The sequence below is a fragment of the Zosterops lateralis genome, assembly GCF_965231275.1.
Source record: "Zosterops lateralis genome assembly, chromosome: 5".
In the NCBI taxonomy this organism is placed as follows: domain Eukaryota; kingdom Metazoa; phylum Chordata; class Aves; order Passeriformes; family Zosteropidae; genus Zosterops; species Zosterops lateralis.
Window position 1 is genome coordinate 48366371 of NC_139766.1, and position 15012 is coordinate 48381382.

At 41.7% G+C, this 15012-nt stretch overlaps 1 protein-coding gene across 3 annotated transcripts in view; it reads left to right on the forward strand.

Moving 5' to 3' along the window:
* Positions 1-2048: 2048 nt before the first annotated feature.
* DKK2 (dickkopf WNT signaling pathway inhibitor 2) overlaps positions 2049-15012 on the forward strand; it is a 46672-nt gene continuing 33708 nt past the window's right edge. Inside the window, exons 1-2 of one of the 3 annotated variants that reach the window (XM_083861972.1) lie at positions 2049-2129; positions 8744-8952. In XM_083861972.1, coding sequence (XP_083718098.1) covers positions 8818-8952 — 135 coding nt within the window. In that variant the 5' untranslated portion in view covers positions 2049-2129; positions 8744-8817. Of the gene's footprint in view, positions 2130-7026; positions 7093-8099; positions 8953-15012 lie in introns of those variants that run through there. The other 2 variants (XM_083861971.1, XM_083861970.1) reach the window with 2 other exon arrangements.

The window sequence follows — 15012 nt, forward strand, 5'->3', positions numbered from 1 at the left end:
TTTTAGGAAGAAAAATGTACTGTGATCCTGCATTTTGCTCCTACTTTATTTAGCAGCTATATAGACAATGTCTTTAAAACAATACAGACTGAACTTATTTTATTGCTGCCCACTTTCAGTGGCAGATAGATCAAAGAGATGTGATATCTTTAGTGCTACCTTGAGGCTCTTTTTTCACTGCTATGCAAGCAGAAAAATCAAATACAGTTGTATTAACCTATTATGAGGACATATTTTGAGTCTATTTAATAAACTAACCATTCAGCATAAATTCTTATATTGTTCACAAGGACTGTGCCCTGTCATATTATCTCCTGATTCTAAAGCAATATACTTGTGCTGCAAAAACTGGTGGGGAGGGGGGGAGAGGAGGATGTGTAAAGCAGCTTATTTTAAAATATCTATCTCTTTATCTTTTAGTTGTGGTTTTTTTTTTTTTTTTTTTTTTTTTTTTTTTTTTTTTTTTTTTTTTTTTTTCTCCTTTTTAATAAAGACAGGACCTAAATTGACCAGTCACACAGAGAAGGAAAGGAAACAATCTCAATTATTTACAAAGCAGAGGGTCTGCTGTTACCCCGAGAGTGGGATCTTTATTACAGCCCCTAGATACACCATCCTAGCTCTGAAACAATTTATTTAAGGTAGGTTTGAAAGCCAAAGCTTTCAACATGAACAAAGATATTTTTACATTTGATATTTTATACAGTCTTCAGCTGTGGCTGCTGAACACAACATGAAATCTGTTTATCAGACAACATGAAATAAATGTAATAAACAACAATCAGTTTTTTCAGTCTTTATTATAGCTAAGGTTGCACAATGGTTTCCATTCTAACCCTTTTCAACCTCATAATTTTCTAGTGCTTTCATTCCAGAGAAGGGAATTTTCCTTACGGTTATTTTTCTTTGGAAAGTTTGAGTAACTTGGCTGAATATTGCTAAAAATATTGCAAAGAAAATGGGTGTATGTAGGCTTGCTAATTATAGATATTTTTCTTGTTTTAACAACTCTTCAACATATGCAGCTGGAGGAGGGAGAGAGGCTGAAATTTCAGCTATTTCCATATCAAGCCAGCCGTCTTTCTGAGCTACCGCGGATTCATGTTTTGGTTTGTGAGTTGTGATCCTCTGGAAAACCACGGGCTGAGCATTCCCAGTGTAGCTCACATACATCCTCCCCACGGCTCCTGGTGCTGGGGAAAGCTCTGGTGGGGCCAGCAGCATTCCTGCTCACACACACACGGCAGGAACACGGGGAAATACTGCCCGGCCATTGCTGCTCCTCTTGCTCTGCACATGTGGCTGGTCCCTGTCAGGGGGGTTGGGGGGTTTAGGTTGTAGCCTCCCAGGGGTGGGACCTGCACCTTCATTGTGTTTTGCTGAAACTTGCCTTTTGGAAAGAACTTTTTTGTCTGATCAGTGCTAAAATACGTGCAGCTTTGGGAGTGTGGTCAGGTGGTGTTTAGTTCATTGGCATGGTGAAGGTGTTTTGGAAAAAAAAAGTAAATATATTGAAACAATGACTTAAGATGACTTATTATTTCATTGGCTTTTGAAGCAATGTTTATCAATGGTTATTAATTATGATGGGCTGGGAGTACTCCCCTTTGCTTTGTTCTCCTTCCAGGTTGGTTATTCCCACTCCAAAGGGTTAATTGTGGTCAGTGAGGCTGATTGAAATCCTGGACTGCGAGCAACCAAGCTAGTCACAGCACACTGTGTTGTGAATTAACTCTGACACCATCCTGGACTGTTTTAATCAGGAAAAGGAGTAATTTATGAGGAATAACTGTAACATCCAGTACTCATCTTTTTCAAAAAAATATCAGCAGGAGAAAAAAAATATAAATAAGGATTTCAAAACAGTTTTATTGCATAATTTGCCTTCCTGCTCATGAGGAGCACGGTGTTAGGAATTAGACCCAAAAATCCAGAAATCAAAGGATATGATATTTCCGTGCCCGGGATTACACGCTGTGAGCCTGCCCCTCTCCAGGCTGCGGTCGTGCCTCCTGCTCGGGCTGCAGCTGGAGCCGCCCGTCGCCACTCAGCCGGGTCGGGCGGCAATTACACCAGCGGCTGCGCTTGCTGACAGTTTTGGGGTGAGGGGAACCTTGGGAGAGGAAGAGGTGAGCTGGAATTGCTTGATGTGGCCAGGCACGACGTCAGCGGGGGGATGTGATATTTCTCCGCAGCCGGCACCGAGCCCCTGCCAGGGTGTTGTGGTGGCAGCCCAGGGAGCGCTGGCTGGCCCGCTCTCCGTGCTGGGAATGCCACCGCATCTGCTTCCCTGCGCCTCCCTGCAGGGCACCGACAGCGTGTCCCACCGCACTGAGTCCTAAGGGATGGAGGCACAGGAGGAGGAGGAGTATTACCCCTCTGGCCGCCTGTCCCAGCACCTGCAGCAGGGTGTCCACCGCACTCTCGGCTCACAGGGTTTCACACAGCATCTGTCAAGAGGGAAAGAGGAGGAGGAGCAGGGACACAGCTCCTGGGGCAGGAGTCCCTCCTATGGACTTCAGTGCAACATGGCATAAACTCTAACGAGGGGTTTCCCTGATGGTAATACAGAAATGTTACCTGTGGAAAAGGGGCTTGGGGTGGCTGTGGCTGTGTTACTGTGGATTTCTGGACACCCATGTCATGGCTACAGGCCCCAGCTTGTCCTTCAAGTGCTTTGCAGGGGCCACAGTCCCAGGCCACGAGACATTTGGTAGAAGTGCTGGAGTGAGGGCATCCTGTTGCCCTTGGTCCCCATCCCACACCAGTGTCTGCACACTCTTCCCTTCTACTGCTATGCTGAGCCTTTTCTGTTAGAGGGTTTGGTAGTGAGCTAAATATAAAAATGGTGAAAAAAGGAAATCAATGAAACCAAAAGTCATCCCCAAGGAGAGAGGGAGGATAGAGTGGAAAGGAGGAGATCCTTAAATGTACTTAAAAAAAAAAAATAAATTGTTGAGCTGTAGCTTTAGCAAAAACTAATTATTGTTTGATGGTCCTGATTGAATTTTTTAGTCAGAAATTAAATAAAAGACAGAGTAGGCCCCAGGAGCAATGCTAGGAGAGATTTGGCCATATCCAAATTGTTAAAGTTTATGTGAGGGGCAGTGGAAATTCAGTGCAGCTGGTAAACCTAAAAAATAATAACAAAAAACAATACACCTCTGTGTAATAGAATGTCTTGCATATGACAAGTATTCCTAAATGCTTTATATAGAATTAAAACCAGATTTAATTTGAAGAACAGGTAATTTTGTTTGTTTAAAAGAAAGAAAAACATAGGACATGAGACTTGACTAAAGCTGGTGTAAATCAAAAAGGGTTCAACTAAAGTCACGTGTCTTAAAATATAGATGCTGTAAAATACACCGAATTGTAATCAGGCCCATAATACTCTACATCTACAATGTGTAATTTTGCCCCCTTGGAGGAGGTCAGGTAAAGTTATTTACATCTTATTGCCTCCTCATATGTACATATTACCTTCTCATTACATCCTATTTCACTTTTGTCTTTAAATTAAGTTTATTAATTTCTTGCGTTCCTTCATTTCTTGCTTTTGTCTTGACTTCTGTTAGATTCTGCCCTTTCCAAATATTTTGATTTTTAAAATTTCAGAGTCAAAGAAGGGGGAAGCAAGAGTACAAAAGATTGCTTTTCTTTTCCATGTCCCTCCTGACACCCTTCCCCCACCAAATCCTATTCTCCTCCCAAGAAAAGAAATTTTAAAAAGGCCCACAATTAACTTAATGGAACTCCATGACAAAGAAAAACCAAGAGACAGCAGAAAAGGAATTAAACATTGACATTTTTGAATGGAAATACCCCCGAATTAAATAATTTTTATGCCTTTTTTTGTCAAGAATAAGATGTTTAACTGAAAAAATTCTACAAAACCTTTGTTTGCTTAAGGCCACTCAATTCTCTCATTGAATTATAAGCAAGTTTAATTGAAAGAAACACCAAAGCATTCGTGAAATAGAAGTATGTGTTTGAACCATTTAATCTTCCAACATTTGTTCAGGGTATGAATACCTGGTTTAGAAATTAAGAGAATCTCTGTGGTGTGTCTCATCTCCATGGGTGCAAGTGAGACAATAGAAAAACCCTGTGTTTCTTACAGAAAACATGCTAGTTTAGCTCCAAAGATATACAAATGCACATTTCTGTGTTGTTTTTTATCATGGAAGGAGAGCTGGCCACTTGTGGCCCGCTGATGCAGTTCTCAGTGTTTGCACTGGAGGTCTCACTGGTGTTTAATGAGCCTGGCCCTCTTGGCTATCAGCTGCTGTGCCTGGGTTGTAACCAGCTCAGCCTCTTTCTCCTTCTGCCTACTGGAATTCTTCAGGAAGAAACAGCAGTTAATGTGGAACATATCCTTAGGCGAGGGACAAGTCCCACCTCTCGAGTATCCCAGGAAGATTTGTGGTTATGTATGCAATGGTGAGGAGCAGATTCCCTGCAGGATGGTACTTGGTGAGAGATTTCTTGTGAGCTTCCCACATGTGATGTAGGATTTGCCATTGCCTCTGTTTTTTGGGGGTAGTGCTGCTTCCATTATTCTGTACAGTTACTTGCAAAGTGTCCTTTTGGGCACAAAGTACTGAATTGCTCTGGATGTTTGACTAACCACATACAAAGTAGGTGGGCCTTAGCTTCTTCAGAATAGGCATCCAAATTTAGCAGAGAACTCAGAGGTGAACTGTGTTTCTGCATGATCTGTAGTGTGACCGCCTTGGATTAGTGCACTCCATGCACTTCCACAGTTTTGTGTGTCTGGTTCTCTGGTAGAGGAGCCCCATGGAGAAACACAATGTGCCCATGGCAATTTAGTGTTTCAGAAGTTCTTGATGTTTCTCAAAACCTAAGTTGCAGTGGCACAGTCATATATCTGAAAAGCAGAGATGCTTCTTGATATTTTTGCCTCCATACTGTCTTATTTAAGTGGATATTGTGAAATAAGTCTCTGTACAGACTCTGAGGTACATCAAGGCTGCTGCAATGAGGAGCACAGGAAATTTACACATTGGTTTGGAAGTCTGTATTTTACCAGTTTGAGGTAGAATGGGTTGAATGCTAGTTAAAAGTGGGGGGAAAAACAAACAAACAAAAAAACTCCCCGTCAAACTACCAAATAGCTTGTTTCTCTACAAGTATACCCATGTATCACAATTTTGTTAAGGGGAGAAAAATGAAAGCTCCTCCCCAACACAGATTTAGTGTCCTGCCCATCTACTTCTGCTTTCTGTGGTCTTGAGCATCCTGTTGGTCTGGCAGCAGCTGCCCTGCAGTGAAGTGGGTTGTTGCTTCTTCTGGAGGGAAATGGCTATCAGGGTAATAAAGCAAAACCTGCTCCCACTTTCTCAGAGATGCTGCAAAATATCTTCCCTTCAGAGCAATGAGTCACAAGATAGGTCTTGCCCTGTTGGAAAGTTACCCATTTCTATTCCCACTAAATTTAAATTAATGCCTGGAAACTTAGTTGAATACAACTGACTGATGAACTTCACTGAATCTGGAGTGATTGACAAAATGAGTTTGGGGCACCTGTTCTGAGATAGCTGAAAAGCTTTGATCATTCCTTCCCAGTTTGCTTCAAATTTCTAAATGTTATGGATGTACAAGGACTTTGTTATTTACATCTAAAAGACTTGTAATGTGGCTTGCATTTTCCATTTATTAATGTAAGTAAAATTTTTAATAAGCTATTAAGAGACATATATTTAATTAATTTAGACAGAGTCTACTTACTGCCTGATCCTTTAGGTGCTGTGTGCCTCTTTTAATACCACTCATGTCCATTTATTTCAAGAAGAGCTGTACAATATTTGCATGTGGTCATTGTATTGTGTTTTTATTGTCTTGAATTCTCTTTACATGTCTCATCAAATTATTTTGTTCTCTTTGTAATCTTCCCTTATTCCAAGAAACTCTGGTGGATAATATTCTACCATTGACTGAAAAATTTGTGTTCCCTCCTGGGTAAGAGAAACACAGGTGAGATGAGAATTTTCCATGACATTACCTATTAGAGCTTTTCCTGTGGGCACAGATAGCTGTTTGCTTTTGGGTTTAGGAGGGTGAAGCACCATGAGGGCTGGGTGTCAAAAGCCGAGTCAAAAATAATCAGAAAAGACTGGCTTATAACTCTTTCCTGTGAAATTGCAAATTGCTTTCTGATTTTTCAGAAGTATTTATTTTAAAACGTCTTTGAACATTACTGAAGATGAAGTCAGAAACGTAATTTTAGTTTATTTGAAGCTGCACAAGGACAGAAAAAAAAGGAAATGCTGTGAAGAAGACAAACTTGGGGTTTTTTTTCATTCTTTGCACTTTGCCAAGCTTAGTACAAAAAACAAAAAAAATCAATTCTGAACGTAAGTTTTTGAAATCAAGTCCAATACAATTTCTTCCTGTTTCAAACCCAGTAAACACAAACTCATCTGAAGCCTGAATCAGAGCAAGTTCTATACTTTGTAGAAGAGTTTAAAACTCAGTCTTGGCACTGACATGTCATTTCAGTTGTTACTTTAAAAAAATAGTAGTAATCCCCTAAAGTAAGAGATCATTTGATAAGGAAGATAAAAAACCCATAAACTGCCCTAGGAGATGGATTTAAATCCTCTCAAACAACTCTATGGTTGAGTTGTGGATAAAGACACAAATGACTCCATTCTTCACAAGATGCTCTGTTTAATATAATACAACCCATGAGATTAGGACACATTGCTAGAAGTTACATGATGCTAGCTAGACAACATTTGAAAAACCTTATCCAAGGTGGTTGGGTTCCTGGGTCATTCCTGCAGAGAGCTCCCAAGTCCCCAGGAGGGCTTCTGCTCACTGCGAGGGAGCAGCAGCACTGGAGGCCTGAACGGTGCCCAGCTCCTTTCTGGTTTTTTCTTGCCTTGGCAACTGCCATTTGCAAGTAGTTAATTCAGAATAAAAGAAATTTTGAAGTTCACATTTCTCATTCCCCCATTTCTGCTATGTAAAGCTCTCGGGTAAGAGGAAATGATTGATAGATTAGAGAAGAGACTCTCTGGAAGAGGGGGAAAAGCATGAACATACTCTCCACTGCTGCCAGAGAAGGTAATGTTCATACAAGAACACTGGGACAGCAAGAACTCTGTTCCCCTCACCATCTTATGTTCCCTCCAGCCCACTTTGACATGCCCAGGGGAAGGACAAGTGCTTGTAGCTGCTCCATGGCAGTAACTGAGTGTCTCATGGTGATGTTCTCTGCTTCCTTCTAGATCTTTTGCAGGGAAAAGTTAACAGCTGTACTGTTCTGCTAATTTTATGCTCTGTGTTTCTGTATGCCTTGCTGTTTCTGAAATGCACTGTTCTGGTGCTGCAGCGAGGTGATGATGATACATTGGACGGTGTGGGCGTAGTTCATGGTACCGGGGGTTTTACTATAATTGGATGCGTGCTCATGCCGAGAAAATGGAGAAGATGGATGCGGGGAAAGTGTCTTGGGTTGCTGGTGGCAGTGAGAAGGGTCAGGTGCGGGAGGGTGTAGTGTAAGGACGTGCCCTTGACCTGGGCGGCGGACACGGCAGGATTCGCCTGCCGGCCCCGCGCCCTCCCAGCTCTGCGTGAGCGACGGACTTTGCGCATTGGAGCGTTTCGGGGAGCCGGAGCACCTCAACACGCGTCCCAGAGCGGCAGCCCGGTGCCGGGGAGGGCTGAACCCCCGAGCGGGGCTGGGCACGGCAGGAGCCGCAGCCGGGAGCGGGAGAGATGGGGGAACCCGCCGGGCAGGCGGGAGGGGGACGGAGGGGACGGAAGCCTTTGCACGGCGTCCCCCCCCGGGGATGGCGATTGCCGGTTGCGGAGGGGCCAGGAGAGACTTGGAGACCACCGAGTGCGAGGGGCAGCAGTGCAGGGAGCCCGACGGGGGCTCTGCCGCCCCTCCCGGGCCAGAGGGGCCGGTCCCGGGGCTCCCCCGCCGCCAGATGCCCAGAGCCCCTCGCCCCGCACCAGCCGGGCTGCAGGAGGAGGAGGAGAGGAGGAGGAGGAGGAGGGGAGGAAGAGTAGGAGGAGACCGGGCGCTTTCACTCCCGCTGACTGCAGAGGCTAAGGCAAAAGACAGAAAAAGGAGGAGGGGAATAAAAAGTAAAGAGGGGGGAGAGAGAGTGAAAGAAAACTAAGCCCAGCTTTTGCCGGTGCTGCTTGGATTGGATCTGGTTTGAGTTTCCTCTCTGCTGGCTTGAGCAGCAAGAGAAGGAGGAGTGGGGGGAAGTAACTCGCTCACTCTTCCTCTGAAACTTCAGCAAACGTGCCGGTGCCTGCGCTGGCGGGAGCTGCCCGGGTGCGCTTTCCTCGCAGCTTATTGCTCTGTTTCTAGAGAACTGCCTGGACTTCTCGAGGACCTGGAGGAAAAAGACATCACAGACCTGACAGTTGCTCACTGCCTATAGACTTGACACTTTTGTTTTGTTTTGTTTTTTTGCCTAGGGGATTCTTTTTTAAATTTTTTTTTCTCCCGTGTCTCAGCAGTTCCTTGAGTGGCTTTGAAATCCAATGCTTCCTTAACAACTTCGGGAGATATTTTAAAAAACTTTTTCCCCCCTCTCTTCTGTTTTCATTGCCAAAAAAAAGAAAGAAAAAAAAAAAAAAGAAAAAAAGGAGAAACAAAAAAAAAAAGAGAAAGGAGAAAAAAAAGATAATCCTTTTGGGGGAGGGGAGATGATCGTGCTGATGTGGAATAAGTGCTCCTACTGTCTCCTCTTACTAGCCGCGGTCCTGATCGTGGAGAGCTCCCAGCTAGACAGCTCCAGCTCCAAGGTGAACTCCATCAAGTCCACCCTGATGGGGGAGGCTCCAACTCAGGCAACCAACAGATCTGCAGGCATCCACCAGGGACTGATGCTTGCTAGCAGTAAGAAGGGCAAAATGCTAGAGCAGATGGGAAAACCTCCCAAGCACTATCACCGGCAAGGAGAGGTAGGAAATCGCTTCATTCATTGCTTGAGTGTCTGTCCATCTGTGTGCTGTATGTAAATAATTGCTAGTCCTCCCCCTCACATTGTTTTCAGAGCTTTAATGTGCTAAATTAATTTATTTACTTCATTGGGCTTGCCTGGGACAATATCATCTCATAATAGGTGTTAAGAGCTGTGCAAATGGGAGGTTTAAACCATTCATTTTTGTCTGTAGGATTAATAACTGATGGAAGAAAGAGCAATCTAAAAAACTATTATCTTCAGCATTTCTTTGTTTGACTCCTTCAAAAGGATGCCAGAAGCAAATTAAGAAATTTCTTATTAACTCTCAAGACAGTAAATGAGTTTAATTTAAATAGGTGAGGGAAATTTGAACGTGAAGTAAAAATTCACAGCAGTGTAACAAACTTGGGTTTAGAAATCACACCTCGCAAGTTGATCTCTGGTATCTTGATCCTTGGTGAGAATAAAAAAGTATGCTATCCCTGTGATAAAGTTTAAGGTACAGTCATTTGTTTAATAAGACAGAAGACATTCTGGCTTCCTTGTCTAGAATATGCTCCAGTGATGTGGTTTGTTTGATTATGAGAGTTTGAATGTAAAGAAGATAGAAAAGCTTAAAGAAAAAGAAGGTTGGGAGAAAAAAATAAAAACGAAAAAAAAGACCCTGACTTGCTTGTGCAGTCATCTTTAGTCTCTGTCCTTCTTGGAAACTTGAAAGTCTGATAGAAAATAACCTTCATTCAACTATCTTTGTGCTAAACTCTAAAGAAGCATTTTAAGCTTCTGTTCTTCCCTCTCAAGTCTTAACTTGGATGGTATGTATGTTGCATGTTGTCATGTTGAAAGAGGTAGACTTCTTCAGAAAATATAGTTTTTATTGGGTGTTATTAGTATCTCTAAATACAGCTGCTTTTAGTAAGCAACAGTGTAGCAGCAAAAGAGCTGCCAACGTTCAGCACTAAAAAGGCAAAATACCCAATGCCTGAAGGGTCTGTATTTGCTTAAATTTTCCTTATAGCAGCAGAGAAGCTGAAAGTTCAAGTAATTCACTGAATTTGCTAGTGTTTCACATCAGCTTCCTAATAATTGAATGTTATAATTTGGTTTTGCGGGCTGGCATAGTAACAGTAGTGGTAGTTTTTTTGTGTGTGTGTGAGAAATTTGTTTTTAAACTCCTCCAAGCTTTCTTTCCCTAGCCACTCAACTGCTTTATAATTTACCCAGAATTTGGTTGCCTCTCCTTACCTCTAAGCAATGTTTAGCAAGAGATGCCATGATGAAGTTTCATATTAATAAAGTGCTGTGCTCTTCTCTAGCTCAAATTTTACTAATTACTGTTACATTACTATGTTGAATCACCTTGAGCAGATAGAGGTGCCCAGTGCACCTTCTTTTGCGTTCTCCTTGGACTTTCTTTTGTTTTCAACATATTCGCAAAATGTCAAAGTACAGGTCCTATTTTCCCACTAAGTGTTATCAGTCTTGTGAGTTTTGTGATTCTGTGCTGCCCAGCCTTTGCCTTTTGGGGAAATCTTGCCCCCATCCCCTGTGTACAACATCCTCAGCGCTTCGCTGTGTATTCAGCGCAATGTTGAGAATAACTGATTAATAATCCACCCAGTTCCTGAAAAACAACTCGTGCTACCCACCAGTTATATTTGCAAGATTTGCCCCTAACTTGCCAGCCTGGATTGGGATTTCTGGGCACTTCTAGTTACTGGCATGAACTCACAAGGCACACTTCAAGCAAAAGAAAGCATTGTAAGTATCTGTAGTGGTAGAAGATACATCATGCATGCTAAGATTTCATGTTTGTAGCAGAAGGAAAGACCCCCGGAGAATTGGTGGCTGTGACTCCCAGGGAGTGAAGCCTGACCTCCCATCAAGGGCTGTCAGCGCTGAATTTACTCTCTCTCCCTGAGATTCTGTCCCCAGATCCTGCATGGCCTCACACAGATGTATGTGAAAATGACACAGATTTGCTCCCAATAATTCTAGATGCTACTTTTGGCCATCTGTCTGAAGCAACACAGTTAATGTAGAATTGCTATAAAAAGAAGAAAAGAAGGGAAAAGACAAGGAAGAAAAATGAAAGAGGGGAAAAGAAAAGAGAGAAGAAAAGAGAGAAAAAAAAAAAAGAAAAGAAAAGAAAAAAGAAAAGAAAAGGGAAGAAAAGAGAAAAAGGAGTATCGTCTGTGAAAATGTTTTCTCTTTGGTGATACTTCCAGCTGTAGGGCTGGTAAACCGCTGTGTTTTTAACAGCGGTGTCACGCATATCAACCAATTAAGACATGTCATTTTCATAATCTTTTTTAAAGTACTCTCTTATTAGGTTAGTGCCTAATTTGTTTAGATTATAGGACTTTGCACTGAAGTTTACCATGCCAGTTGTAAAATAGCGGGCCTATGCTTTTCTTTCTAAAACAATCTGTTGAATTAGTGGAATTTGTAATGTCTCAAAAGTAAGAGTATCTTTTATATCTTGGCAACATTAGATGGTGAGTTGAGTGTCTTGTTTACAACTAGGAAATAGTTTTAGTAAGGACCAAAGATATGCAAGTTAAAGAAAAATTAATAGAATTTTGCTGTTGTGAGAGCTCTGAGCTGTGCTTTCAGCTCTGCACATACACATGGTGGAAATCACCAAAACTGATGAAAGGACCATCAGCCTCCAACCTATTTGCTTTTCAATTATGTTAATTCTCAGGACTAGGAGCAACTTGGGAGTGTTTAATCAGCAATAAATCAACTGATACAATAGTTCATGGCTTATCTGGAGTGTTGATGTTTTTCAGCTGGTAGTTACAGTGCTTCTGCCCAGAAAGGGAAGATCCAGCACTCTTTTGTCAGGCAAAGTTCCAGTTTAAATTAATGAAAATACTCACATGAGCAAAGCAAGTTGATCCAGCTTGAAGAGGGACTGGCGGGGCAAATGTGGATTTTAGTAAGACTTAACATTTTTATGTCTTTCTGAGGAATATTATTTATTTTCTGTTCCTATTCCCTTTACTGCCTTGGATCAGCAGAGAATGAGAAGCACTGATGTGCTAAATCGGTGAGATTTCATTCTCTTCACTGTTCTTTACTGTCACTGCAGCTTTTCCTTTTCTGCGAACTGTTAATGTTTCCCCAATTTCACAGAGAATCAGAAAGTATCTACAACATTTGCACAAGGGAAAAATATGCTCAAAATAGTGCTGTACAGGGCATGCTAATCTAGGTTGCTTTGGGAAGATCAAGATTATATACTGTCAGCTATTTATTTCCTTTCAAAACTTGATTTAGAGAAATGCTTCTAGAGATATTCAACACCTCGGTTCTGTGACCTGTCCATGAAAGTGTTCTGGATATATCCCCTCTCCAAGTAAAATGATCCAGTGAACAGGGTCATAACTGACAGTGAAGAGAGATTAATTTTTCTCTGTGTTAGCTATAGCTTCTACTGTGTTTGTGCAATGTCTCCCACGTGAGTGGGAGTGCTCTAGCTCAACTATAGAGATGGAACCTGAAAGGCAAAATAGAACGTATTGTACCGTGCATGAAAAGCAAAGCCATTGCACAGATTCCTGGTTGATCATTTTGTAGCCTCTTTAATTCACTTCACCATCTTTTAGACATCTTGCCTCTGGGTTTTAGTCCCCTCTCTCCTCTGAGACACGTCGCCTCCGCCAATGCTGGGGTTTTCACACCTTCACATTTGACAACCTTTAATGATCTGGTAGACTGTGACCTACCAAGCTTTATTTCCAGCTGTTTTCCTTCTTTAGTCTATGGGTGCTATTATCTTCTCCCCTTCCCGCCTCCTGGCCGCAAGCTGTTGTTTCAGCTCATTTCCCAGCAAGATGTATCTCTCATTCCCTTTGTCTCTTTGCTCCTGCATAGCTGTTTGGGTTTGTGCTTCCTTATCGAAGACTGCCCCTTCCCCATGAACATGATGGGAGCAGTAACAATGAAGGGAAGAACTGGGACATCCAGCAGAGGGAACTGGCACATCTGTGGGCCTAAGAGATGAGGTCTGGAAAAGGGAGAAAGGAGTGAAAAGCTGGGAGAAGTTTTAACGCTGCAGAGGCACAGCAGACAGCTATCAGATAAGCCTTAGTATTCCAAATGCATTCAGTTTAATGTTAAAGATATGTTGTTTGTTTGTTTGTTTGTTTGTTTGTTTAAATTCTATTGCAGCTTGAGCTAAGAGGTTTGAGACCACAGAAGCCAAACCAAAGAAGAATTCAAATAACTAATTTGATACTGATCTCATACCTATTAATGCATGGACATGTGTTTCTTGAACAGGACATAGTTACCCACAAGGACTTGCTAGAAAATGTTTGGATGATGCTTTGTAGTGAGTAAAACAGCATGAGATGTAGTAATTGAATGCAGTGTCCTGACAATGTTACAATAAAATGTACTAAAGACACCAAAAATGTAACCACAATATCTTAAATAGCTAGCAACCAAGACAGTAAAAATAATTTCTTCATGGGATTAAAAATAAATTAATTAAAATAACTAGAAATTACATCCATCAATAGCTGCCTTTTTTTTTTAATTTTTTTTTTTTTTTTAAATTTTATTTTTATTAAAAAAATACAGAACTGCTGAATCTGCAGAGGCCACCAGAGAATTAATTCTTTGCTCTTGCTGTTTGGAGTTAGGAATCTGGGTGACATTCTGGTTTACTGGCAGCAGTCTTGCTAAATAACTTACTGGCTTCTCTCTTAATTGCAAAAAATGGGGTGCAGAGTATTATCTCCTTCCTGGGTCATGCTTCCTGTCCCCTTCAAATTGTTATTATTAACTGATGTCATAATATAGAGCAAAAGCTCCTATAAAGTAGATTTACTACAAGTATTTCCTGTTGGCTTTGCAAGAACACCTAGAAAATTTCTAGAACTCTGATGTACTGCTGGGTGTGCAAGTACTTAGGAAGAGTCTGTTTCTGTATGGAAAGTCTGTCAAAGCTTAATGACAACACAGAAGATGATGAAGCATGATTACATTTTCCCCTCAGAAAAGCAAGTCTGATTAACTCATTATGTTTGATTAATTGATGCTTTGCAGATGCAAATATAGCACAAGTTTAATTTTGATCTTAATTATCTCAACACCGGATGTATCTTGCAAGCACTTCGTATCTCATGGCTTGTCAATAGAGCCTTTGGTCCTTTTACACTTGTACTTACAAATGCCTCACCCTGGAAATGTCATTCGGGAGGAATTTAGCTCTGCAGAGGAGGAGGCCCATGAAGCTTCTGCTTCTGTTTGGTTTTCCAGTACGGCTTTCCTCTCCAGGTTTTGTATATCTGCTAATTTTTAAAAGTATGTCCAAACAAGTTATATATATATATATATATGTAAAAATGCTAATTTGGAGAACACGTTCAAAGCAGAGATCTCCTCCTGCATGTGCTTGCCAAGGTCCCTACCAAGTTCTTGCTACTGTCTATGTGCACACACTGGTTGTAGCTGGCAGGAATCACGGTGTGGTGGGACACACCTGGAGCCAGCAGCCCCTGCTTGGCCTGTCATTGCCATGGGGCTTGTCACCGTGTCCTGTCATGATGCTGCAGAGCTTTGTGTTGGTTTTGGCACTGCAGCCATGAAATGTTTATGATGGATTTAAGGAGCTGAAGTTTGTATGACACCACAGACATGGTGGAGAAAGCTAGAAGCCACCATTCTGCTTTTCCTGCACTGGTAAAATTCCAGTTGTATTAAGAATTTTTTATTTATTCTTTTTTTTTAGTGAACTGAAGATAATCCTTTTGAAATTGTTGTCTTTTACTGCTGTGTTCTAGGCAGTGTTTCTGGTACTTTTAGGTTGAAACCTATAGGAAGCTACTATGAGCTTCATGTCCACGGATATGGAAGGCCAATACAAAAGCCAAGAAGATGAGAAGGTTTGCTTTGCTACTCTTTTAAAATGAATTTTTCCTGCAAAAGTTTTTATTTTCATTAGAGACCATGAACTTTGTCTTTTTTTTCGCCAAGTATAGGATGTGCATTGGCAGTATGTGTCCCCAAACCGTCGCTTTTCTTCAGTGAGAATTTTTTCCTT